The 27,433-nt window shown below is 35.9% G+C and overlaps 1 protein-coding gene across 12 annotated transcripts in view; it reads right to left on the bottom strand.

Moving 5' to 3' along the window:
* LOC126973462 (zinc finger protein 567-like) overlaps nucleotides 1-27,433 on the bottom strand; it is a 64,195-nt gene that overhangs the window by 31,818 nt on the left and 4,944 nt on the right. For 6 of the 12 annotated variants that reach the window (XM_050820762.1, XM_050820767.1, XM_050820759.1 and 3 more), the window contains exons 4-5: nucleotides 23,875-23,922; nucleotides 22,963-23,091 (exon numbers count right to left, since the gene is read on the bottom strand). In XM_050820762.1, coding sequence (XP_050676719.1) covers nucleotides 22,963-23,091; nucleotides 23,875-23,922 — 177 coding nt within the window. Of the gene's footprint in view, nucleotides 1-656; nucleotides 1,275-3,548; nucleotides 4,170-5,893; nucleotides 8,135-8,461; nucleotides 9,562-11,816; nucleotides 13,947-22,962; nucleotides 23,092-23,874; nucleotides 23,923-27,433 lie in introns of those variants that run through there. The other 6 variants (XM_050820758.1, XM_050820761.1, XM_050820763.1 and 3 more) reach the window with 6 other exon arrangements.

Raw genomic sequence — 27,433 nt, 5'->3', positions numbered from 1 at the left:
CTCGTAGTTTCCGACTTGGCCACCACCGCCCTTCTCAAAAAAACCACCCTGTATTGCAGCCAGTGTAAAAACACTAGTGATTGAAATGATTCAAACAAACGGTAGATTCAGTAATTTAAAAGAAATATTTGTAGTGACGATTCAAAAGTGCTTAGCTAAAACCTAATTTAATAATGTTTATTTGACTTTTACTTAAAGAATTCACAGGTAAATCTATACTGAGGCATATAAATTCTTGAGTGACAACAAGATGGCGTCGCCGCCTGATTGATTAGATATAACATTTACCACAGTGATGCCTGTAAATGGTTTGTAAAACACAAAATATTCTGCAAAAATATCACATCACAAGTATCAATGTTTTGCATGGATTTTAACTGCTTAACATTAACGTAAGTCGATTATTATAAGAAGTTGAATCGATAACATATTAGGACATCACTATTAATTATTTTGTACTCGAACTGTCTGAAGTAAAATAAATAGCTGGATAAAGTGTAGGTTTCCGTTTTTGTCGTAAACAAATATAAACCCTAAAAATTAATGGCATCCGGCCATTTTACTTAAATGACTGGGCAAACTGGATCGTCAGACCAGCTATTTGGGGTTTGCGGTGTTCTAGAGTGGAGGTAACGTGTTCAATTAAAAATCAATGCTCCGAATTAAAAACTTTATTTAATTCCATTCCAACACTGTTCACACACATATCTAAAGGCCCTCCGGATGTTTTTTCGCAACATGATACTTCAGGCTGGAGCTCTGCACGAATGCCTTACCACACGTCTTACACTTGTATCGTCTGCGATTCATGTGTATATCCGTATGCACTCGCAAACCCTTTTTATTCTTAAACGTCTTGTCGCAAAACTTACACTCAAACGGCCTAGAGTCGGAATGCGTTATCATATGTCGGTTCAAATGATGATTCGTCGGAAATCTCTGGTCGCACTGTTTACATGCAAAGTTCCGTTCGCCCATGTGAAACGTTTGTTGATGCTGCAGCAAGCGGAATGGGAATGTAAATTTTTTCCCGCAGGCGCCACATTGTGGCCTGGGCAGTCCGTGAGCTTCTTCCATATGTTTCGGCCTCTGGCTTACCAGTACCTTCACATCACAGAGATGGCAACTAATCAGTTTGGGCCGTTGTTTCAGATGTACATGTTTGTAGTGCTGAGTGAAGTTCCCGCGTTTCGGGTACGTCCGGTGACAGAGAGTACATTCATATACTCTTTTTTCGCCCTCCATTTTTATTATGAACATTTCTTCCACCACACCTAAAACGAAACGAGGTAGTTATCTCCAATGTCAATCTGATCCACTAACATATAAGTTATAATATCAGGGAGAAGCTGTCCGCGCTAGTATGTTTTGTCAATATCACATGACGCCATTATTAAATATTGTCAGGTACCATGCAATACTTTTAAACCTTTGATTCTTGCCAATATTGACTCTGAAGTGAATGTAACGTTTTTAAAATGTGTATTTTGTAATTGGGCCGGGTTGCATTAATTAACTTTAGCAATAACAAGCATGCTAAACTACGGGTTAGGCAAAAAATTTGTTGCACTATTTCACAATTTTTAGATGATGTCATACTTTTAATTGTTAACTGTAACCGTCCAATCTTCGCCGGTTAAAGCTACTGTTAATGTTAAATAAATGATCAAAAGATTCAAATAAATATTCGATATTGGCTTGATACCTCACTTTTTAACTTTAACAATGCCAAGGAATACGATGGTGCAACACATTACGCAGTCTATGATAAAGTCAGCTTTACTGTTAACGTTAAATTTGACTTAAACCTTAACTGTAACAGCTAATATGATGCACCCCAGCCTTAGTATTTGTAAGATCTACGAAAAAAACTGAATTCAAAATACAATATGACGAATGAAGTTAGTGCGTCATTTGCATATAATATTATATTAATAATGTAATAAATAAAATCTGCCCGATAGCAAAAAATTATTATCTCGGGAAATAATAATAGAGCCATGTTGCGTATTTCAAAAGGTGACCCAGAACTAGGAGCTGATAAGAGACGCACGGCTCATTATCTGACCCATAATAATTTAAGAATGAATTACACACCAACAAATCTAATTAAAATAAAGGGAAATTAAGAGTTCTTTCAACCTTAGAGGTTGTGCCCAGGTGAGTAGTTTTGCCAGCGGTGTGTGGTAGTTCTGAGATCTATATTCCTAACATGTTCTGTTGCGATTTCGCCGTAGAGGTAATATTTTCGCCCCTTCTTTATTTTTAATATTTTTATTCGAGTCTTGTTCAGATATTCATCTTAGCCTGTTTATTAATTCACGTTAGTTAGTGAGTGATGCTCCTTCATCACAAAATATTATCGATGGCTCTTCGTGTGATGTAAGCATTTCTATCAACCGCTTTTCTTTTGGCATTCATCACCTCACCTTAAAATAAACAAAGCGTCAGGCATAAATCCTTTTCTTGTTCCGGAATATCAAATAATGAGGCGATCACCTCTCGCCTGTGAAAACAACATTTGACCGATCTCATAGCGTCCCATTTATATCTTTCCTTTCAAACATTTTGTATGAACCCAATATGTTTCAACACCTTTGCCCAAGAAGATTTTTAATCTTGAAACAATCCAAATATGTAACATATACGCAAAACCTTATGTTAAAATATAGTTACAATTACACGCGTTAAAATCGTGGTTCTATTCCACGCCACTGCTGACGTAGACATCTGGGTATTTCCGATACCATTATATGAGTATTTAGAGCCCACATACGAAATGCTGCTGCGACAAGGTCTTTGACTATCGTCAATGGTTTAAGAGGTCCACCATATAGAATTTGCTTTTCAAAATAGTTAAACTAACAATTTCTATTGATTTTCCCTTAAGCATCATACCTTTTGGCATATTGGAAGCTTACGGGAAGGAACAATACGCTCAACTCAACGTAACGACTCAAGTAAATCTATACGGAGACATATAAATTCTTGACGTCTGTGAAATGCACAACTAGCATAGGCCTCTCGTTTCGAGTGACAATAAAATTGTCGCCTGATTGATGTCGGTAAATAACATTTACCACAGATATGCCTATAAATGGTTTGTAAAACAATACAAAATTTTGTGCAAAAATATAAACATCAATGTTTTGCATCGACTTAAACTTCTCAACATTAACTTATATCGATTGTTATAAGAAGTCGAATCGATAACAAATTAAGACATCACTAATTGTATAATACCTACCAGTCTAAGTAAATGATTTGCATCGACTTAAACTTCTTAACATCAACTTATGTCGATTCTTATAAGAAATCGCATCAATAACACATAAGGACATCACTAATTGTACGTACTCAAACTGTCTAAAGTAAAATAAATAGCTGTACTAGGTGTAGTAATACATTTTTGTCGTAGACAAAATAATCCTTAATAATGAACGGCATTCGGGCTTTTCACTGAAATGACAGGCTAAACTCGCTCATCAGGCCAGCTATTGTGGGGTTTTGGTGTTCTAGACGGGTACGTGTTCAATTCAAAAACAATGTTCCGAATTTTTACTTTATTTAAATAAAAACACTCTAATTTAGGTCACAACAAATCTAAACACAATCCGAATGTCGTTTCGCAACATGATACTTCAAGCTGGTGCTCTGCACGAATGCCTCACCACACGTGGTACACTTGTACCGTCTCCGATCGATGTGTATATCCGTATGTGCTCTCAAAGCAGTTTTCTCTTTAAACGACTTCCCGCAGACGTGACACGTGAACGGCCTCGAGTCGGAATGCCGCCTCAAATGGCGCGTCAAATAGTATTTCGTCGTAAATCTCTTTTGGCACTGGTTACATTCGTACTTCCGTTCACCCATGTGATAAGTTTGCTGATGCTGCAGCAATAGGAATGGGTAACTGAATTTTTTCCCGCAAGCACCACATTGCGGCCTGGGCAGGCCGTGAGCTTCCTCCATGTGTTTCGGTCGCAGGCTCTCCACAACCTTTACGTCACATAAGAGACAATTTCGCAATCCGGGTCGTTGTTTCAGATGCACATGTTTGTAGTGCTGAGAGAAATGCGCGCGTTTCCCGAACTTCCGCTGACAGGCCGAACACTCGAATATTCTCTTTTCATCCTCCATTTTTATTATGAACATTTGTTCCGCCATACCTAAAACGAAACGAGCTTTGTTATGTCCTATGTCACCCCACGAACACATATTATTGTATCACAAAAATTCTTTTGCGTATTGACAGCATCACTCACACCATTTTCAAATATTGTCAAGTCACATCTCAATGTCTTAAAACTTAAAAATTAACCGGAGTGGATTAAGTCTTGAAGTGAGCTACACTTATTATAATTTTCACCGGAGACCATTCGTTTAAATCGCTTGACCCACATAGCCATTCTGTTTCATTCACCGTCACTTGTTAGGTATATGTAGGCATTATAACAACGCCATTTATTAGCGATTGCTACCAGTTCAAAGACATCAGTTGGTATGTATTTTGTAATAAGCAAACGCTAACGAAACGTTTTAGGGCTTTTTCTTCTTTGAAGTAACAAAGACATTATTATTTACTAGGCTTGCTTACCCTTTGCGTACCGAATACCGACTCTTTCTCGATATTAATCTCTTACTTCCATTCTTAACCTCTTATATATCAACACGTCCCGCGCACCCGCTGAAGCCACCTGCTTAGCTGTGTTGACGCCAAACCCGGCGCGGCCACTTGAAACGCTATTGCCACTTGTGTTTATAATAGTCGAGGTATCATTATACGGTTTATGTTACAGGTTGCTAGATAAACAAGCTTGGTTATTGGTAAACAAAAAACATGATTTATGATAGATTCATGCTGTGATATTTGCCGCTCTTTCAGAGTTGTACGAGAAATTGTGACTATTTTGCTAAACACGTCAAAATAAAAATATTGCAATTGACTTCTTTTTTTACTATACCTATTGGACACGTTATAATATGATTGTTCTTTATGTTTCGTGATTAAAATATAGTAAAAGATATAGAAATTGATAAGTTCAGACGTATTGAATGACAGTAGGCATTCAAAAAGTGGAAGATACATGAGCACTCTAGTATTTCTGGCAAAACTTACAGTTAGGGATCTCTCTGTGTGATGATGCCTAGATGAGGGAAATGTGGATCATATAAATATTTAGTTGTCCTTTAATCATAAATGCATTCTTCCTTATACAATTCTATACCTCCTGAAATTCCCCGTCCTACATCCTTTAAGTACAGTTGATCCCCATTTATTAATAAATAAGAAGAACTTGTAAGTAAATAGACAATTATTTATTTTAATTACTAGCTTGTATTTTGTTTCAGAATTTCAAATAAAATTATAAACTGTTGCATATAAACACTGATAATTACCCTTAAAACTAGAATCCTCTTCAACACCGCAACCTTTACTCATTTCTTGGTAGCCTACCTCAACCTGACATTAGCTCAGTTGTGGCAACCTTTCCACAAAAGCCACAATATAAAGAATAAGAGTGAAAAAGAGTTGAAAGAGTTTTACCGAAATAGAAATGATCCAAAGCTACCGACATAGCCCAGTGGTTGCGAAAAATGGTAGTGGACAGGGCATATAGCTCGACGGACAGACTGAAAAACGTGTTGGTAGGCCTCCACAAGATAGACCGACGAACTGGTCAATATCGCCGTAATAGGTTGAATGTGGGCAGCGCAGGACCGATCGTTATGGCGATCTTTGGAGGAGGCCTTTGTCCAGCAGTGGACTTCTTCCGGCTGATATGATGATGTTGATGAAGAGTTGAAAGTTTACACAAATTTTATTGGAACTGTGTTTTGTTGCCGTTGTTCAATGTAATTCAACACTAAAGGCAGATTAAAACTGAATCAATTATTAAAAATATATTTATTTATATCTGTACTAAAATCTATCTATGATTAATACTTGCAATTAGGGATGTAACGGTACATAATATTATCGATACCGATAACGATTCCGATACCCCATGACTTACCAAATAATTTACCACGGCAGTTTGTATACATAAAACTTATTGATATTTTAATAGACTCATCCCTTGATATTTTTTTGAAAAACATACATTTCAAATTTATAATTCCTGTACATATACAAATAACTACAAATGCAAAAACGTCTCGAAAGTAGTTCACCTGTAAAGTTACGCACAACAATAATACTAAGCCATCGTTGAGGAATTCTGCTCTGGGTAACAAAACAAAATTAAATTTATGAACGATGCGTGACTCGAACTCGCGACATCTCGGGTTCTGTCCGAGCGCTCTTCCTGTAAGCCAACTGTTCGAGTGACGTATCGTTCGTAAATCTTGATATGTCTTGTTCAACTCTCAGATTGTGGCTCCTTCTACAGGATCTACTTTACAGTTGATAACCTGCTCAACCCCAATAATTACATATTAGGATTTAACATGACTCTAAAAATAACAAATTGTTTACAGGTCAGTTAGTAGATAGGCGCGCGAGTTACTAATGTTTCACGAGCTTTTTGATCTGATTCGTATCGGTTGTTTTGTATACCGTTACATCCTTACTTACAATGATACTTTCGACTTATTTACAACTAAAAAATTTACAAAATTAAGCCAAATACCTAATTATAAAATACAAAATTATAATTTCTTTTAAATGTTATTTTTCATTTGATTCGCAGTTATATAATCTTAACGGAATAGATTACAAAGCAGCCTGTACATTCGCTGACTCCACAACCACGCAATGGATTTTGATGTGGACTTCACTATCACTGATGGTTTATATTTACGAGTAAACCTAATTGTGATTATATGTAACAAGACAAAAAAACAGTATTTTGCAAATTGCAACCGAGTCGCCGAGAATAAATTTACATGAATAACGTAAGCCTAGAATCGTAGTTCATCTAAGCAGCAGTCTCACTATGAGCAGCTGATCAAGATAAAAAAGAACTTATAATAACCTTAAACTGACAACTTAAAATGGCAATGCAACTAGGTGATGCGACTAAAGTTAACGGGTGAAAAGGCAAAGGCACCTACTGCATACAGCCTTGTTAATAGAAACTATGTATGATCGCGTGTTTTAATCAAAATGAATGTATTTGCATGAACCGAAGTAGACAGTAATTTCCTGCTTTGAATAGTTCACCATGTTTTATAAACATACTGAATTCTAATACAAAGAGAATAGTAAGCGTTAAGAGACTTTTTGAACATTCTTCAATCAAGAGGACCGAAATCCACAGAGCACTCAAAGACATTTGCCAGAAAAACATTACAACATTTTTGCTGAGTAAATTAAGTTAACATTTTCAAAACAACGTTTAAATTATTGGAACAGATTTCGTGAACGTACAATATTGACATAATGCTTAGTACCTTCTTTGTTTTCTCTCTATAATTTGAGTATATTTTTTTGCATTTTTTAATTTCATTGACATAATGGGAAGCATTAGGTCCGATTGGGCCATGCTCCTTTATAAGATCTTCATTGTAATTAAGTTGGAATGTTGTTGTAGAGACCTACACATTATTCTTTAGAGGATTTTTACTATATATCTCCTACTACCCCAGTGGTTTAAGCCTAGCGACGTTAGTTTCTCTCTCCATCATGGATTCTCCTTATGTTTCTTCACATGCCTCGACCATTGCTTCCTCCACTTAAAACATTCCCCGCAATGCTCGCACTTATGTGGTTTCTCCGCTGAATGTTTCGCTTTATGATGATACAGATTTATCTTCGCACCAAACCTCATATCGCAAATTGGGCAGACGATATTCTTCTCGCCCATATGATAGATCTTCTGATGCTGAACCACTTGGAATGGATATGCAAACTTTTTGCCGCAAACATTGCAAGTGGGCATCGGAACGCCATGTTTCTCTTCCATATGTTTCGACTTCAAGTGTGCTCGAATTTTTTCCGTACAGAAATGGCACCCAACTAATTTACCATTCCCCAGGTGAATGCATCTGTAATGCTGTCGGAACAGATTGATTCGCTTGAATACCTTGTCGCATAATTTGCAACCAATGCATTCATTTCCATCAGAGCCTTCAATTATTTTATATTTCGCGGGTTCAATCTGTTTATTAATTTGACTTGAAGATCCTCTGCCTAGAACAAAAATTTTCTGTTCACTTTAATTTTCCTTCAACTTCTATTAATTATCATCTTCTTCATATTGCATTTTGTAAATATTTAAAACGTTCTTTTGAAAATCTTCTGGGGTTTACAACACTAATTATTTTTCAGCATAACAATACTCTTGAGTATTTGCGGATTTTCTTTAATGTTGAATGAATAATAAAAATGAAAAATTTGCTAAGGCTCACAAAGAGTATATCTTACAATAAAACGAGCAAGTCTTGTAAATATTGCAGTTCAAGTGTCTGCTCGTTGGAGTCATATTTTGTTTTAACGATTTTGATGAAAAACAATCTGATAAATTTTATTGTTTTCCCAGGGAAAACGAGTTGTAAGGACGTGTTCCAGGTATTTCCTTCTCTCCTTTTTCGCATGAAGCTTCATATATTTCACTGATTTGACGTAACCCATAAAAAATATTGAGCGTAATTTAGTAAGGTATCTGTTTACCATTTACATTCACTCACACGTAATAAATTTAAATATATCTCATCTTGTGCCTCACTTTTGGGTTTCTAGTGCTGGAACAGTAATTTTTATGGAAAGTTCGAGATCGAGAGTTCTTAAAATATGAATATGAAATCTTTCATCATAGTCGGATTATTTAGAGTAAAATAATTATGATACAATAACATCAAAATCGAGTCACCGCCGCCAATACTCATTCTGCTCCATTTCTAATGGTAAGAACAAACTCGGAACATTTACTAGTATTCCGTCTGACATGTTAAACTATAATTGGAAATTTTCATATAAAATAATTTGGAAGAAGTAATTTATATGTAAAACATAATTAATGAGACCCAGAGTAGTTCCTTGGGACATGCCGTGCTTAATATAATCATTTGCGCAAAAATAAGCTTAACACTGGGTTATGATTGTACAGTTAATAAACCAAACTCAACGCGTCTTCTGATTGATGTGACCTTTCAAATGTCTTCGCAAATGCTTTTTCCATTTGAAAGCCTCATCACAAAAGTCGCACTTAAACGGTCTATCGGATGTATGCTTTATAATGTGCTGTTGCAAATTTGCATTTGTTCCAAAGTTCATATTGCACACAGAGCACGTGAATTTCTTTTCGCCCATATGATATATCTTCTGGTGCCGGAGTACTTGGAATGGGAATGCGAATTTCTTCCCACATGCGCCGCAGTTTGGGGCTGGAATCCCGTGCGCTTCTTCCATATGCTGTGCTCGCATATGTGCACCGACTTTCGCAGGGCAGTAGTAGCAACCGCGTAACTTGGGACGTTGCTTTAAATGTACATGCCTGTAATGTTGCTTAATTGAATCCCTTCTTTTGTATTCGTTTGAGCATATATTACATATAAATATCTCGGCATTGTCATCTTTTCGAACTGTAAAGCAATCTTCAAAGATCTCTGTCTTCTTGCCTAAAACAAAAGATCTGCGTCACTTTTTTAGACCCGACTTTGACAAACCTATGATTTATCTTTATATCTAAAATGTTTTAAAATTTAATAAGTTTACGCAAATTTTAGACGATCATTGATTGTTTTCGTATTGAGCATTTGTTTCGGGTCATTTCTCCTATCATAACCTTCGTATTTGATTTATTCATCTTCCTTTAGTATTTTAATTAAATCCACTTCATACATTGCTTTTAGCCTATCTCCTGGATTTTATGCTATTTTCTATTTTCAATCAACATTTGCGCCAAATGCTGTCTCTCACTATGCTCTACTCTCAATAGTCTTTCTTAGATCTTCCGTGATGTTAAATCTATCGCATTTATATAAGTCATTTGAAATTATTATTGAAAATAATATTCTTGAAAGAAATTACATCGTGAATTCAAACAAACCATTATAATATCGCCTTCTAAAGTTTTCTCTATTTTTATTTTTAACAGCCCTCTAAGTAAATTAATCTCTTTTACTTCCAACTCTTGTTAAATTTACGCAAACTATTGTCGAAGTCAAAAATATTAATTATAATACGAAAACGTTATTTAGCACTACAGAAGTGCCAAGTAACAGTGGGTAGTATTATCACGGTTGGCATTCGTGCCCTATATAAGCTAGAGCGCAAAGTTCGAGTATTTATTACTGAATTATGAGTGGAAACACTGCCCATACACCGTGATTATAAGAATTATGTGTGTATAGATTACCAACCCCGGTCTATACATATTACTGTAGGAATTGTTCCGTTGAACTATTCTGCTTGATTACTGCAGAACTTCAGCAACACAGGCCTTACGTTAAGCTAGGATTTAAGTATCGTTTCTTGAAAAACAAAATTCACCACTAACAACAGAACTACCTCAAACCTGAGAGAGTAGAAGACACAGCGCGAAGATTTCTATTAAAATTGTAGCATAAATAAAAACGCTTCACGATATTGCCTGATAGCGATCGCCTAATACGCAAGGTTCGGTATTGTTTATATTAAAGCACCCACACAAATATATTTAACCTGATTTAACTGGGATTGTGTATCTACCACAGATTGGGAATGGAGCGACCGCCCTCAGGCTATTTTAAATAGTAAGTTTTATTGTACGATATTACATTATGACCAAAGAAGCTGCTGCCCGCTGAGTTTTTTGCGCCCGTTATTCCCAGGTCTGAGTCATACTTTTTCAAATTGGTGGTAGTTTTTGACTTTCAAAAAGTGATATCAAACCCCATTTTGATTTACAAAAAAATTTTAATTTACATTTCATAAAATTGAAATTAAGTATACAATGATATGTTTTCATTGGTGATGGATGTAAAGCTAATGCATATAATCTAATACATAAAATTCTCGTGTCGCGGTGTTTGTAGTTAAACTCCTCCAAATCGGCTTGACCGATTCTCATGAAATTTTGTGTGCATATTGGGTAGGTCTGAGAATCGGACAACATCTAAATCAATCAACATCATCTAATCATCATTTTTCATCCCCCTAAATGTTAAGGAGAGTCCACCCCAAAATATTTTTTTTTAATTTTAAGATAAATTATTTATTTTTAATTTTTTTATTATACAACTTTAAAAAATACATAATACTTCAAATTTTCACCCGTCTACGATAAACACCTATTTTTCTATCGCGATTTTAATATTATTCTGTAACATCCACAGATCCGCAATAGGGTTGCGAGATGGCAATGGATTTTTTTATTTATTACTTTATATGGCAATATAACGTTTGCTGGGTCAGCTAGTATATCAATAAAGTCCTTCTTATATTTATTCCTAAGACACTTGGCTCTTATGTAAAAGAAATTATTCCGATATCTTCATTTAATATAAAGTTTTTTTTATGACTATAAGGGACGAGACGAGCTGGGCGTTCAGCTAATGGTAATTGATACGCTCTGCCCATTACAATGCAGCGCCTCTCAGTATTCTTGAAAAACCCAAAATCTCTGAGCAGCACTAAAATTGCGCTCTTCATTTTGAGACATAAAATGTTAAGTCTCATTTGCCCAGTAATTTCACTAACTACGGCGCCCTTCAGACCGAAACAGTAAATCCTTCACATTACTGCTTCACGGCAGAAATAGGCAACGTTGTGGTAGCCATAATCTAGCCAGCTTCCTGTGCAAAGGAACCTCTCAATGGTAAAGGGCGTTTCTTAACACCGAAACGCGGACGGAACGGAAGTAGGTATCAGGTAGTTATTAATAAAAATACAGTTACTGTGGACATGTACTTTCTTTACTTTTCAGAGAATACACAAAAGTTTAATTTAAAGTTAATAATAAAATACTATATTTTTGTAAGGATCAGCAACGCCCGTAGTACAGTTTGCTACAATAAAGTTACAAACATTTAAATTTATAAAACTTTCGTGAGACATTATAACTTTATTTACTAACACGGCTTTACTCTCGTTATATTGGTGTGGGTTACCAACTAGATTCTCATACTGCGGATTTTACATCAATAGTGGACACAATAGTTTCAGTAATACCGTGCTAGCCATTACACCGGCGCCCCCCGCCCTGTCAAGCCGCGCACTACGAGCACAAATCCGCATTATGAGACGGGTCGTTATCGCAAACGAACGACCGCCGAATGGTCCGAAACTAGTCGGTACTCACACCGATAAACCGTGAGTAAAGCCGTATTAATAAATAAAGTTACAAGCATTTTGGTTGTTAACATTTAGATAAGCACGTGAGAGGTATAAGGTATATAAGCTTTCGCCGAACATATTATGATCAGCAATAACAAAATATTTTTGTATCACTAGTGTATAAAGATATAACGCTGTGATTATTGTAGAGTAACCTATTAAAGCGTAACGAAATACTTGATGATATATTATAAGATATAAGAGATTTCCATATATATTGACTCATCACGGTATCTCTTGAAACGTAAGACGTAGAGACTTGAAATTTGGTAGGACTATTCCTTTCACCGAGTAGATAGAGGTCAAGAACGGATTTTACAAAATCCACCCGCAGGTTTTTTTATTATAAACATAACGTCTGTCGGGTCAGCTAGTTAAAAATAAATGCAAGCATGATCTTCAGATGATGGTTTTAATTCTTGAAAATACAAAATTATTATCTTGAGATAAATAAAGATGTTATCTCTCAGTAGCCCAGTTATTTCATTAGCTACGGAACTCTTCAAACCAAAGCATAAATAGTGCTTTAACACTATGTACTTTATGGCGATAAAAAAAGCGCCGTTGTGGTATAAGGTACACGGAAAGCATAATTTATACAACGTCGGGGAAAATGGTGTATAATAAATAATCGAAGTAGAACTAATATTGTAAAAACAAAGTTTTTAATAAAATAGTAAAAAGAAAGTTACTAACAAATACTATTAATTCAACATTTTTATTTTACGGTAAAACAACAGAAATACAATTAGAATAAATGCCCTTCTTTATCCTAATTAATATCATACACACCCTACTAAGGCAAATAAAGAAACATTTGACGTGACGCCGGGACATTGATACGCTTCGATGTTAAGTCATTTCCCGATCGTAACCGCAAGATAGGGTGTGATGATGATCTTATGGATGGGATATTTGAAAGGCAAATCTTTGTGACTTTATGTAGTCTGTTGGGCATATTTAACAAGCCACTTATAGCTCTAGATATATTACAATAATACTGTACAGAGCTTTGCCGGTTTTAGACTAGTTGTACCAACGAAGTTGTGATGGCTTTTATAAATCAGTCTTTATTTGTAACAGCGCATTTTCGCCTGTGTTCATCCCTAAACGACATCAGGGTGGGTTTTAGTCATGTGATAATTCAAACTGGCTTTCTGCACGAAAGCCTGACTGCACAACTTGCAAATATGCCTCCGGTCACCCGTGTGTATTCTCTCGTGATAGATCAACGTCGATTTCCTCAGAAACGATTTCTTACAGAACCTACAATGGAACTCCTTGACAGTTTTATGCTTAATCTTATGCTTGTAGAGGCCCTCGAAACTGTAACACTCAAACTCGCAGTTGGGACACTTGTACTTCTTGCCTAGCATGTGGTAGCATTTCTTGTGTTTGCGAAGTTGAAGTTTTGAGTTGAACACGGATTTACACGCGTCGCAGTGTATTCTATCGTCAATTTTATGCTCGGTGAGCTTGTGAATCGTAAACGGCGCTGACGTCATGAAGCCTTTCTGGCATATCTGGCAGACGTGTTTCGGCACTCGGTAGTGCTTTGTTTTCACGTGGCACCGGAGACTCATTTTCTTTACGTATCTCTTATCGCATTTGGTACAGCAGTACATTGAGTCGACTATCATAAAGTCGTCCGGGCATAACTTGAACCCGGCGCCGTCACTGCGTCTGCCTAAAAGACAGAAAAATAGTGTTTACATTCCAATTTGTACTCTTCGTTTTTGGGGACTGTTTCATTTGATTCACAACGTTGTTTACTGAAAACGCCCAACAGTTGCCTCTAGGGTTTTCTCTAGAATCTAACGGATGTTGTTACTATTCTATTTTGCCGACTGTACCATTTGCTCCGAGAGGGATTCCAATCAAGTGTGTGGTGTCATAAGTGAATGTTAAGTTGCCTTGCGTTATCTGTGATCTTTATATAATATTGTGGAAAAATTAATTCCAGATCAAGATTTTTAATTGCACTTGTGTCCAATACTTGAATTAATCTATAGGATTATTCGAAGATCGTTCTCTTCCCAAAAATACAATAGTTACCAATCTTCAAAGGTTGCAGTTTGTGTGACCGTAAAATTTCTTCACTTTTCATGTGTGCAAAAGCCGTGGAAGTAAGGTACTACACTAAATAGAATCTTTACGAGTTACGATTACCCAAAATGTCGCTGTATTATTGACTCGATTGTTTTTTTTTAAAGGTATTGCATAGCGTCTATCGCGGGCCTTGAGCGTGGAGACCGGATCCAGAAATTCCGTTACGAAAATAACCTAACACTTACTTACTAGATGTATATAGATATTTCGGCACGATCATAACAGGGACAGCGGTTATCACGTATGCTTTTTGAGCAGAAGGTCCCAGGTCCGAGCCTGGGGTACATCTTGAGTTTTTTTATCACGTTTTTTTAATTTTTATTATTATGACAAGCATTTTTATTTAGTTTCACCTGTACCGTTGTCTGTCTGTAGTCAAATCTAGCAAATTAAATTTTACTCACTTCCCGTTTCCTTTTTTCAAAATTAACTTTATCAAAAAAAAATACTGCATAAATAAAATGAATAAATAATTATAATTGCATAAGTTGATAAAAAATGTTATGCAATAGCATTACCGCGGCAGTCCCCGAGTGCCACACGTCTTTTTTTTTAGGCGGGTGCTTATGGGCAAGAGGCTCACGGGATAGGGAGTGGTGGTTCATGTAGATCAAGGACACTCATGAATGTCGAAAGTTTTCTTTTCTTTTTACATTCACCAACAATTCGGCAACGGTTGAGTTTTGATGAGAAGAAGTGGCAAGAAACGCATTGACACTCTTTTAAATCAACATTTACTGCATCATATTTTTTATAAATAATTTTAATTACAATGTGTTTTAATAAGTTACACAATTTTAATAAGTGTCAAAAACTCCAAATGCCGAAATTACTGGGCAAATGAGACTTAACATCTTATGTCTCATGGTGACGAGCGCAATTGTAGTGCCGCTAAGAATTTTTGGGTTTTTCAAGAATCCTGAGCGGCACTGCATTGTAATGGGTAGCGCGATCAATTTCCATCACCTGAACGTCCTGCTCGTCTCGTTCATTATATTCATAAAAAAAAAAACTTATTGAGGGGCATTTCCATTATGTTTTCAGGAAGATTATTATAAAATCTAACGCAATTGCCGATACATAATAAATTTCAAGCGAGCCCCTTCCGCCATACATAATCTTTTCATCGCATTTGCGATTTCTTCGTAGGCCCTTCATCAAGATTGCCAACCATTTGAGACTTGCTATGTGCTTTGACATTAAAATGTTTTATAAAAAAATGGCTCTGTCGTAAATCCTATTACTCCACTGCTGAATATCTAAATGATCGGACAGCCTGGGACTAGATTGTGATTATTTTATAGCGATAGAAATGACTGTACAATATTGTATATTTATATTGAAAAGAGCGCAAAAAAAGAATGCTGGGAGAGTTTCTTGCGCCGCTTCTTCTCTCTCAGAGCGCAATTTGTTTCCGAAGCGGTAGTACTATCTAGTGGTTATTAGAAATGACATCAAAAAGAATTCTAAAGGAATCAATTTTGAGAACAAAATAAATGCCTTTTATAGCCGCTTTATAAAAGGTGGACATATAAACGTAACGATTGGCGAATAAATAAAATATGTAAGTTAAATGTAATTAGAAATATGTAAACAAAAAAAAAAAACAAAAAAAAAAATTTGTCAGTCCGTTAATATGAATCACGGGACGAACTTATTAACTCATATTCGACATGATTGTGCTTTGGAACGTTTTTCTGGAATTACATCCAATTGTCATTGTTTTTTTTTGGATTCTTCTCAGCAAAACCTTTTATATTTTTTTTTTTTAGCTGGCCTGATTAAGATCCTGAACTGAAGTGTAGAATGAGATTAATGGTTCTAACAGCGTCAGCGATATTTGACCAAAACAAACTATCGTTTTTTTTTTTTAAATAATTCCTGATTTTGTTCCTGCTCAGATTTCTCTTTTAATTTATTTATCACTAGCTGACCCAGCAAACGATGTATTGACATCATAGTTTACAACTGTATTTAATCTATCAAGTATATTAACTACAGTTATAGTATAGGTACCTAGAATTAACTTCGTTTTTTACCTCCTCAGAATGTTTAGAAAGACACAAAGATTCTAATAAGTTATTCATTTAAAAGTATTCTTTCAATTCGATTTCTGAACGATGACAAGGAAAATCAAAATTGTTGTTTTTATTTAATTCCGAGTATTTTCATATTTATTCACCTTTTAAACCTTCTCTGAACTTCCACAATTAATTAAAGACCAAAATTCGCCAAATCGGTCCAGCCGTTCTCAAGTTTTAGCGAGACTAACGAACAGCAATTCATTTTTATATATATAGATATTACAATCTACATATACATATGAGCATCTAAAAACCACATTGGTTACAATTAATGCATATAATTAATTAATAATGCGTCACTACTGAAGTCATTTATTAAATTAAAAACAGTGAAAATATTGTTTGACTTAAAATGAATAAAAATAACTTAGCAGATTTATTAATATTGCTGCTATATTTTTTATAATATACATATATACATAAAATCACGCCTCTTTCCCGTAGGAGTAGGCAGAAACCACTTCTTTCCACTTGCTACGATCCTTACATACTTGTTTCGCTTCGTCCACTTTCATTATTCCTTTCATACATTCTCTTCGGTTTAGGGTACTCTTGACCTGGCCTTTTTTCAAGACGTCCCTGATTTGATCACGAAATGTCCGCCTAGGTCTACCCCTTCCAACACTTTCATTCACACTGGCTTTATACACTTTCTTCGTCAATCGTTTTTCATTCATTCTCTCGACATGTCCAAACCATCTCAGCATTTTTTATATGTACTCCTATAATCTATTACTATGCTTTGAGTTGTTAAACTTTGCCGCCCAATGAAGGGCAGCTCATTTATTTATTTACTAGCTGACCCGACAGACGTTGTTCTGTTCATAATAAAAAAAATCTTGTGGGTGGATTATCGTAAAATCCATTTTTAGCTGATCTCTACTAGACGAAAGGAGTATTCCTACCAAATTTCAAGTCGTAGAGACTTGAAATTTGGTTTTTGGCTAATGGTTCCAGAGATATCGTGATGAGTGACTATATACGTGGAAATCTCTTATATATATATAACAGAATAGCGTCGGTCGGATCAGTTAGGCTATGATCTAATATTTTACGCCGTATGCGACCTCTCGTTACGCCGTACGCTGCGTCATAATGCTTCCTATATAAATGTACTGTTGTGGTCTCTTTCACACGTCGACGCTGGCGTATAGACGCCGTACGCGGCATCCGAACACCGTACGCCGCGTCTCTAGTTATTTCGAACCATTGCAGCGTGAAGGTTGTCGCTCGCGTCACACAAAATGATGAGGTTTGATAAAGGAAAAGACGAGTTATTGATTGAATCATATATCTTATAATGCAGTGTATGATAAAAAATAACTACACAACACAACAACCGACAAAAACACTTTCCAAAACAATATATATAATGTGCACTAAAAAGTATAAAAATAATTGCGTATTTTTATACAATCTGATTCTAGTTACGATTATTGTAATATTTGGAATCGACTAATATTAAAATTAAAGACTTTTATGGTTTTCTCATGGATGCCATTGTCAGATCTGGACCAAATTACAATGGGACCACACGGGAAGTACCAGCTTTCAAATGAAAAAAGAATTATCAAAATCGGTTCACCCAGTCCAAATTTTTGAGGTAACAAACATAAAAAAAAAGAACATACCGATGAATTGAGAACCTCCTCCTTTTTTGAAGTCGGTTAAAAAGTGACAAGTAAATCATAAAAAAAATATTTATGAGCATCAAATTTTGGAAAAAAATAGGTTTTTTTTTGTAATTTTCTCCTTATACGGTCGTCTTGTGCCTCTTCTTCTAGTAACTAATATATCACCAAATCCACTGCGAAAACACTACCGCACGTAATCGCTCGCGAGTAACCACTGAGCCACCTGCGTCACGCCAGACGTTGGAAGCCACGGAATTGTACGTTGACGCTAACGCCAGACGCCGCGTACGGCATAAAATAGGAGATGTGGTCTCCTATTTTATGCCGTACGCGGCGTCCATACATAATATTTTCATCGCATTTGCGATTTCTTCGTAGGCCCTTCATCAAGATTGCCATCATTATAATAAATTTAAATGTTTTATAAAAAAATGGCTCTGTCGTAAATCCTATTACTCCACTGCTGAATATCTAAATGATCGGACAGCCTGGGACTAGATTGTGATTATTTTATAGCGATAGAAATGACTATACAATATTGTATATTTTTATTGAAAAGAGCGCAAAAAAAGAATGCTGCGAGAGTTTCTTGCGCCGCTTCTTGTCTCTCAGAGCGCCATTTGTTTCCGAAGCGGTAGTAGTATCTATTAGTTATTAGAAATGACATGAAAAAGAATTCTAAAGGAATCAATTTTGAGAAAATAAATGCCTTTTATGCCTTTTTACAATCAGCTATGCTTTACGGGTAAGTAAAGTCCGAGGAGAAGATCTAAAACTTAGTGTGATACGAGTTATTGGAACGAACAAGTATTCAGTTGTAAGAGTATTACCCGTAACATGTTTTAATTTATTTATTTTATTAAATGGTTCACCAACAGATTTAAATTATAAATACAGTAATTAAGCATACAAATATTATTTATTTTTATTTTCAAGGCATTAGGAATTAGCTTTAAATAAATTTAAATGTTTTATAAAAAATTGTCTGTGTCGTAAATCCTACTTGTTCGAAGTAAATCCATCGAACAGCATTATATTACAAATATTGCTTAGTAGATAATATTAATTACTTATAACCATGTGTTGCCTAAAGGCCTTACTAAAGTAAGGCAGTACGCGAGTAACCATTGATCGGTCTGGTCCTAGTTACCATTAACCATTTGTCTATAACCATTACAGGACTGGTCCGAGTAACCATTTTAACCAATTAATAGTAGAGATCCGCGTACTCACCAGTAGAACCATTAATTATAGTTATTTACCAACTGTCATAGATTAATTTAGTATCTCAAGTAAATAAATACTTTTACCATAAAACCAATATAGATATGTACTCCTAAGTCCTTTTCACTACTACTCCACAGCTGAATATCTAAGTGATCAGACAGCCTAGGACTACTATTATGATTATTTTATAGCAATAGCGTATATTCTGTATCACACTCTCACTCTCAATAGCATATAATCAATATTGTAAATTTTTATTCAAAAGAGCTCAAAAAAAGAATGCTGGGAGAGTTTCTTGCGACGCTTCTTCTCTCTCAGAGCGCTATTTGTTTGCGAAGCGGTAGTAGTGTCCAGTATATTAGAAATGACATCAAATATAACTCTAAAGGAATCAATTTTAAGAAAATAAATGCCTTTTATGGCTTTTTAGAAGGTAGATCTAAAAATTGTAGGAAAACACAACTTATTTATAATAGGTCTAATTATAAACCCCCTTATTCATAATAGTCTGCTAACTTAAAGCATTGCTAATTCTCACTCTGTCTTCTTCTATTAACCTAAGTCAGAATGAGAAAAAACACTCCTAAGCGGCTGTTTAAAGTTAGCGGACCATTATGAATAAGGGGGTCAATCAATTTATTTGCAGAATTATATTGTTGTTTTACCAACTACGTCTTCACACAGTGTAGTAATAAATAATTTACTAAATAAATCAATTTTAAGATCCATACTAAAACAAATCCAAGATTGCGGAAATATTGTATGTAATACGAAGTTTAAACTCAATAGCAATAATATCTGAAAAGGTATAAACACTCCAATTTTTATACAGAATCCGATCGCCTGCTATAAAAATGTCCAACTAATAAAAATAAAAATTGCGTGCGTACAAAGTGCACATGTCAGAAGTGAAACCTGAATTGTTCATGAACCTCTAAACTGCATATGAAGTCCTGGTACATGTTGCTAGGATGACACATGATTTCAACCGCTATGAAAGACATTACTAACACCGCTACCATATTTATGTTCTCCTGGTGTCTATGCAGTTATTATATTAATTATTAAGGTATATCTACTCGCGTCATACAGAAAAATAAAATAGTATGCATGTTTCTGTCTCATTCTTTGCCGGCTTCGTTCGTTTCGAAATCACAACGATTCTAAAGAAGTTTCACTTCAAAAATTGTATTAATTTATTGTATAATAACAATGCAGTGCACACGGTAAGTTACACCTTGAGTTAAAAACTATTTCTTAAACTTGCCTATGTAATTATCTCAATTTTGTGAGTTTTCTTAAGTGTAAATTCCGCTAAGATTTGTCTTTATCACACCAGGCATCCTCAGGAGATGTTGAGTAGCCAAGTTCTGGCACAAGACTCTTGAGACTCTTTAGATAATTTAAATAATTATGAATTATTTTGATTATTATGGATTTCTACAATATAACTCATGATTCGATCAATTTTCTTGTCTATCGTAAAACAAAGACCAAAGTCAACCCTCTTCAACAAAACTGTTTGTGGATTTTTTTAAATTGCTTGCCAGAAAATTATATTTTATTTTATATTCACTGTGTTTTTCTAGCAATAGTTTGATTTTTTTATTACAGTAGGGACGAGAAGCCCTGCCAATTACAATGCATTGCCGCTCAGGATTGAAAAACGCAAAAATTCTGATCGGCACTACAATTACGCTCGTCACCTTGAGATATGAGATGTTAAGTCTCGTTTGCCCAGTATTGCACTAGCTACGGCGCCCTTAGACCGAAACACAATAATGCTTACACATTACTGCTTCACGGCAGAAATATGCGCCGTTGTGGTACTCATAATCTAGCCGGCATCCTGTGCAAAGGAGCCTCCCACCGGAAATGTGGGCGGCGGTGATCACTCCATCAGGCTGCCGACGTATTGCTCCTCTCGTCACTTTTGCTCACAAATAGTATTAAAGCCCTCGACTTCATCTCGCGCCAACAAATACACCCTAAAAAGATTTGATATATTTTACTGAGTCATCTCCAAATTTAAAAATAGAAGATTATTATTCGAGACACGTCCGCACACTTCGGCCGTCTAATCCAAAGAGTATAATAATATAAAGGGAAAAGAGAGCCCTCTCTACGCATTATGAGCTGTCTATTTGAAAACTAGCGCCATCTGGAGATTGGCCCCGAAAATAACTATATATAGGCTCGAAATTATAAAATACATTTCTAATGTTTTGACGCAATTAAATAACTAACTCTACTTTTTAATGTAGGTATTGCAATTTTTTACCATGTTGAATGCGTAGAGTTAGTCATTTAATTTTGTCACAACATAGAACATAGAGGATAGATTTAGTAGTGTAAATATGCAAAATGGAACACGAGAGCTACATACATGCGCAAACGCTGGGCGTAGCCGCCATTTTATGACCAGTGGGCTGTGACACTAATAAAGTTGAAAGGTTTCAAAGCGAGTGACAGCTGACAAAGCTTTCATTCTCGGGCCAACTAACAGATGGCACTACAGTCTTCTGAAAACGTCACTTTAAGGCGTCTGTCCCACCCCTGGTCTAACCAATAATGCCTTCTTCAATATATGGCCATAGTCGCCACCCTCGTTCTAGAGGCTCATCAAACTTAGCCCCCAAAAAAAATTTTTTTCTATTTTTGAATTTTCAATATCGCATATCGTTAGTTCGTAGTTTGTTCGCTATAAATAATTGTTTGTTCTTTTGTTGTTTATTTAAAAACAATTAATTAAAAACATACCCTTTAGTTAGCCCCCGCCCCCTGTTAATTGGGGGAAACGCCTACTATTTGGTTCTGGCACTCGCCGGCCGCTGCCGCGGCACGCTACGCTCGGCTCGTGCGTTGTTTTAACTGTTCTAACATAACCTAACCTAACCAATTTTAATGAATGCAATTTTTTTTTTTAAATAAATAAATCGAGAACAAACAAATGATTATAGAGAACAATCAAGAACAAATGGCGAACAAACGATGTTATAAAAATAAAAAAAAATCTGGGGGGCCAACTTTCTTGAGCTGCAAAGTCTCCCCTCCATTTATGTTACAGTTCCAGACATTCGCGACGTTTCCGTTCAATATTAAATCACTGCCAACGTTACTAATTGACAATGTTAACAATTGAAATGTCAAATGATATAATTGAAACCTTTCATGTGTGTTAAATAAATGTAATATGTAGTCTTTTGTAAATACTTTATGTAAATATATTAAACAAAATAACATTAAGTTATAACTAACACAATAAATGTTTTATATAAGTAATATTATCAGTGTTTGTCCATTATAATCCAACAGCCTGTATATTTGTTTCAGGTATAACAAGAAAATAAATCTGTTTTGATTCTGGGCACCGGTCATTACTATAACCACTTGTAAATTCGTTTACACCGATCAAATGACACACTCTAAGCTTGTTGGTCTACTGAAACGTGCCAATGCAAGTTGTGGTGCCTCTTCCACAGAAGCCACTAGAAACAATAGAATAGTAACATTTAGTCAGTAAGCGAACCGTTTTTACGCCACTTGTCTGGATCACTGTACACAGTACAACATAGTTTTGAGCAAAATACTTAATTTATTTTAGTTGGACATTTTTATAGCAGCCTGTATACACAAAAATCAATCCTACCTTCTTTTTTCTTTTTAGCGCCGCCACTGTCCGGTTTCTTGCTTGAGACTGGTTCAGGTTTCGGCACAGGTTTTGGGTTCGCTTTCGGTCGCTTCTTGGGCACCAACGGCTGATCGTCATCAGATTCTTCTGAAAATCAATATAGTATGTATTCCGCTCGTCACGTACTCAATGCAAGGCTAGTTGACAGTTAATGAAGATAGGTTAGGGTTGTCAATTATAATTAATGACCATAATAGGATAAATGCATGATTTTTTAAAATATTTTTTTCAAGAATCCTAAGTGGCATTGCATTGTAATGGGTAGGGCGTATCAATTACCATCAGCTGAACGTCCTGCTCGTCTCGTCCCTTATTTTCATAATAAAAGTGATAATGGTGACGATGATCCAGTGTTTGGCGGAACAAATGATCACCTAACATCAAATGCTTGTCTGTTGACAAAGATAATCTGTAAACTAAAATAATATTTTAGGCTAATTGGTAATATAATAATGTCTATAATAATAATATAATATTGACACATTATTTACACAAATTATCTTGCCCCAAGTTAAGCATATATAGCCTGTGTTATGGGTTACAAGACAATGATATATTTAATACAATATACTTACTTAAATATACATAAATTCATATAAACATACATAAATACATTTAAACATCCACGACTCGGACACAAACATCTATATTCATCATATAAATGCTTGCACTTACCGGGATTTGAACCCGGGACCTCTAGCTTAGTAGGTAGGATCGCTAACCACTCAGCTATACAGGTCGTCTTCACTAAGAATGAATTCTGTGGCACTTTCTTACAGTTAAAGGAAAGACGATTTGCTCTTATATTCTGATTTTGGTTCAAAACAAATGTATATTATTTAGGTATACGCAAACTTTAATTTTTCTTACCATTTTCTATTTTTAACTCGTATTCTATATCCTCTTCTGGCGAATAATCTGAAAAGAGAAATAGTTTTACTACTCAAACAAGTTTCTAGTCAATTTTTAAATACCTAACTACTTTATTTGCAGTAAGCGAAGATAAATTATATTTTTTGTGTGAAAAAAGTTACAAAGGATTTTTTTAGTACCGGCTTTAAGCATACACGGTGTTATAACAAAAAAATAATTTAAACATGGCTTAGACAAGTGTTAAACAGTGTTCGTTAAACAGTGACCTAACTATAACAACGTCTAAAATGGAGTATATCTTTTTCTATTACAAAACAGTGTTTAGCTTGTGTTTAACTAAAACGTTGTTAAGCACAACATAAACTGATATGTTCAGGAACAATTAAAGGAACGAAATTCAAGGAGCTTTCTTCCTCGTACTATAAAGCTGTGGAATGAGCTTCCTTGTGCGGTGTTTCCGGGACGATACGACATGGGTACCTTGCAAGCGCGTACACCTTCCTTAAAGGCCGGCAACGCTCTTGTGATTCCTCTGGTGTTGCAAGAGATTGTGGGCTGCGGTGATCACTTAACACCAAGTGACCCGTACGCTCGTTTGTCCTCCTATTCCATAAAAAAAAACCTAAATCTTCCATATGAATATTATCTATCCTATAAATAATTTGAGTTTTATTTAGTGTTAATACAGCCAATATTTGTTTTTAAACAATTCGACACATCTCGTGCCAGATTTTGGCGAGACAACACGTCCTGAGGATGCCTCGTGTTGAGGCGAAACACGTGTCAAATTGTTTAAAGACAAATATTGGCGGAATTAACACTAATGAAAACTCAAATCATTTATATAATTATGGATTTCCGCAAAGTAACGCCTACTTCAATATTTTTTTATTTTCTTTTATTATTTATCCGTTAGATAAGCTTCGACTCGTGTTTAAATATAAGCAATTATATTTAAACACGAGTCGGCAATATAAGCGATTTGTAATAGAACTTTTTCTTAAACACACGTTTAACTTTTTGTAAAAACAGACAATAACTTAAAACAAGATTCCTAAAAAGTAAGTTATAAATTTTCTCTACAATATTTTCATGTTGGTGCCAAGTTAAAAATCCCATACATATATATTTCTCATGTCGCGGTGTTTGTAGTTAAACTCCTTTGAAACGGCTTGACCGATTCTCATGAAATTTTGAGTGCATATTGGGTAGGTCTGAGAATCGGACAAGATCTATTTTTCATCCCCCTAAATATTAAGGGTGGTCCACACGATTTTTTTTGACATTTTTTTTTCAAATTGTTTGATTATGAGTCAGCATTAAAAAGTACATACAACTTCAAATTTTCACCCATCTACGATCAACAGTTACTTTTGTATCGCGATTTTAATATCAGCAATACAACGTTTGCTGGGTCAGCTAGTAAAACTATATATTTATATACCTAACTAGCTGACACGACAGACGTTGTTCTGTATATAATAAATAAAATAATGTTTTTATATGAATTTGTCAATAATATATCATAACATCAAAAATATGCACCCTGCTGTCGTAATGGAATTGTTTCACAGCAGAACTGTCAAACCGTGCGTCAATAAATTCTCTCATAGAAATTATGTATGGACACATCAAAGGAAAAACAAATTTGTTGTTTTTATTTAATTTAGCAGCATTTTCCTATTTATTCACCTTTTAAACCTTCTCTGGACTTCCACAAATAATTCAAGACCAAAATTAGCCAAATCGGTCCAGCCGTTCTCGAGTTTTAGCGAGACTAACGAACAGCAATTCATTTTTATATATAAAGATGTAATGAACGAAGCATATTAGTCTTATTTTCTTACTGCCTGGTAACGCCAGTTGTCCAAATAATACACAAGGTTTTCCCTTACCCCTTACGCCTTTATCCTAGCAACTTAGCCGGTAGAACTTATGAATAAACCGCGAGCCGTGACAACTATGGCGGAACACACATTCTGGCAAGTGATCGCATGCGAACGTTGAGCACCGAAACATTTAATTATAAATCAAGGAAATCCTTGTATTCCTGTTGATTTGCCGCCATGAGATCATAGTGATGTCTTTGTTAAGTGTACCAAGAAATATATTAATGTGGTTTGTCAGCACATGAAACCAGGATCTTGCAGATGAGGTGAGTACCGGCGATTCCCTTAATACCAATGAGTCCTGTTCTGTTTACCTAACCTTTTATCAATACAGTCCACTCAAAGTTAAAAGAACGCTATCAGGCTCTACATTAGGAAAACAGCTACGGAAAGGGGCGTAATGAGAGTAGTAAACACTTAAAAAAGTGATTTAAATCTATATAATATATATCTACTTAAGGATGTCAAAATATTTCTATTCGTTTATATTGACCACCACTTCGGAAAAGGTCTTCTTCTTAGTCGGACACTCTTGTCAGAGTGGTCGTGGTTGCGCTGACGAGGTACATGGTGGAGTGTTCGGTGGGTCAACATCCTTTCTGAGGGTAGATCTCCTGGCGATGTGCTTCCATTTCTGACGGTTAGAGGCGTTGCGAGTACACTGGACTATGGTGGACTCAGTAGCCTTTGTGATGGCGTCTATCCAGCGGGTTGGCGATCGACCGCGTGCTCTCTTGCCTTCCACCTGGCCCTGAACTACCAGTCTCTCCATCGAGTTCTCATTTCTAGAGACGTGACCAAAGAACTTCAGTATTCTTAGTTGCACAATTGACGATAGTCTGTCTTTAATACGAAGCTCTTTGAGGATGGATACATTGGTGCGAAATGCCGTCCACGGGATCTTTAGGAGGCGTCTCCAGCACCACATCTCTAATTCATCGATTTTACAGCGGTCCTGCAGTCTCAGAGACCAAGTTTCGGCTCCATAGAGAAAGATTGGAAACACAAGGCATTTCATCAATCTGACTTTAGTCTTCTTGGTAATCCTCCTGTCCCTCCAAATCTTTCCCAGTTGTTCCACTGCAGACCTGGTGATGGCGCACCGTCGTCTGATCTCGTCGCCACATCCTCCAGTACTTGATATAGTAGAACCAAGATAAATATAGGTCTGAACCACTTCACAGTTGGCTACATAGGGTACGTTGGTTCCAATTTGTTCGGCCCGGTCTACTATCATCACCTTCGTCTTGTCTCGGTTAATAATAAGTCCGAATTGGAGACTGGTACTTTCTAGACGGTTTAGAAAATTTTGCATATCTTCTCTAGTCTGTGCGAGAAGGGTAGTATCATCAGCGTATCTGAGGTTATTTATCACGCGTCCCCCAACAGATATTCCTTTGTTCCAATCTTCCAAGACAATGCGCATAATATACTCTGTGTAGATGTTAAAGAGTAATGGCGATAAGATGCATCCTTGTCGTACACCGGCCTCAGTCTTGAATTCGCTTGAAAGGGTATCATCCACTCGTACCGCTGCAGTACCGTGCTCATACAACCTGCTCAATAGAACTATTAAATGGGATGGTACACCCATTTCCGCAAGTATCTTCCAAAGGTGTGTCCATATGACCGTGTCAAATGCTTTGCGAAAGTCCACAAAGCAGATG

Source organism: Leptidea sinapis, chromosome 29 (genome assembly GCF_905404315.1).
Source record: "Leptidea sinapis chromosome 29, ilLepSina1.1, whole genome shotgun sequence".
Taxonomy (NCBI): Eukaryota; Metazoa; Arthropoda; class Insecta; order Lepidoptera; family Pieridae; genus Leptidea; species Leptidea sinapis.
The sequence above is the reverse complement of the archived record's forward strand: the minus strand, read 5'-3'. Positions and strand labels throughout refer to the sequence as shown.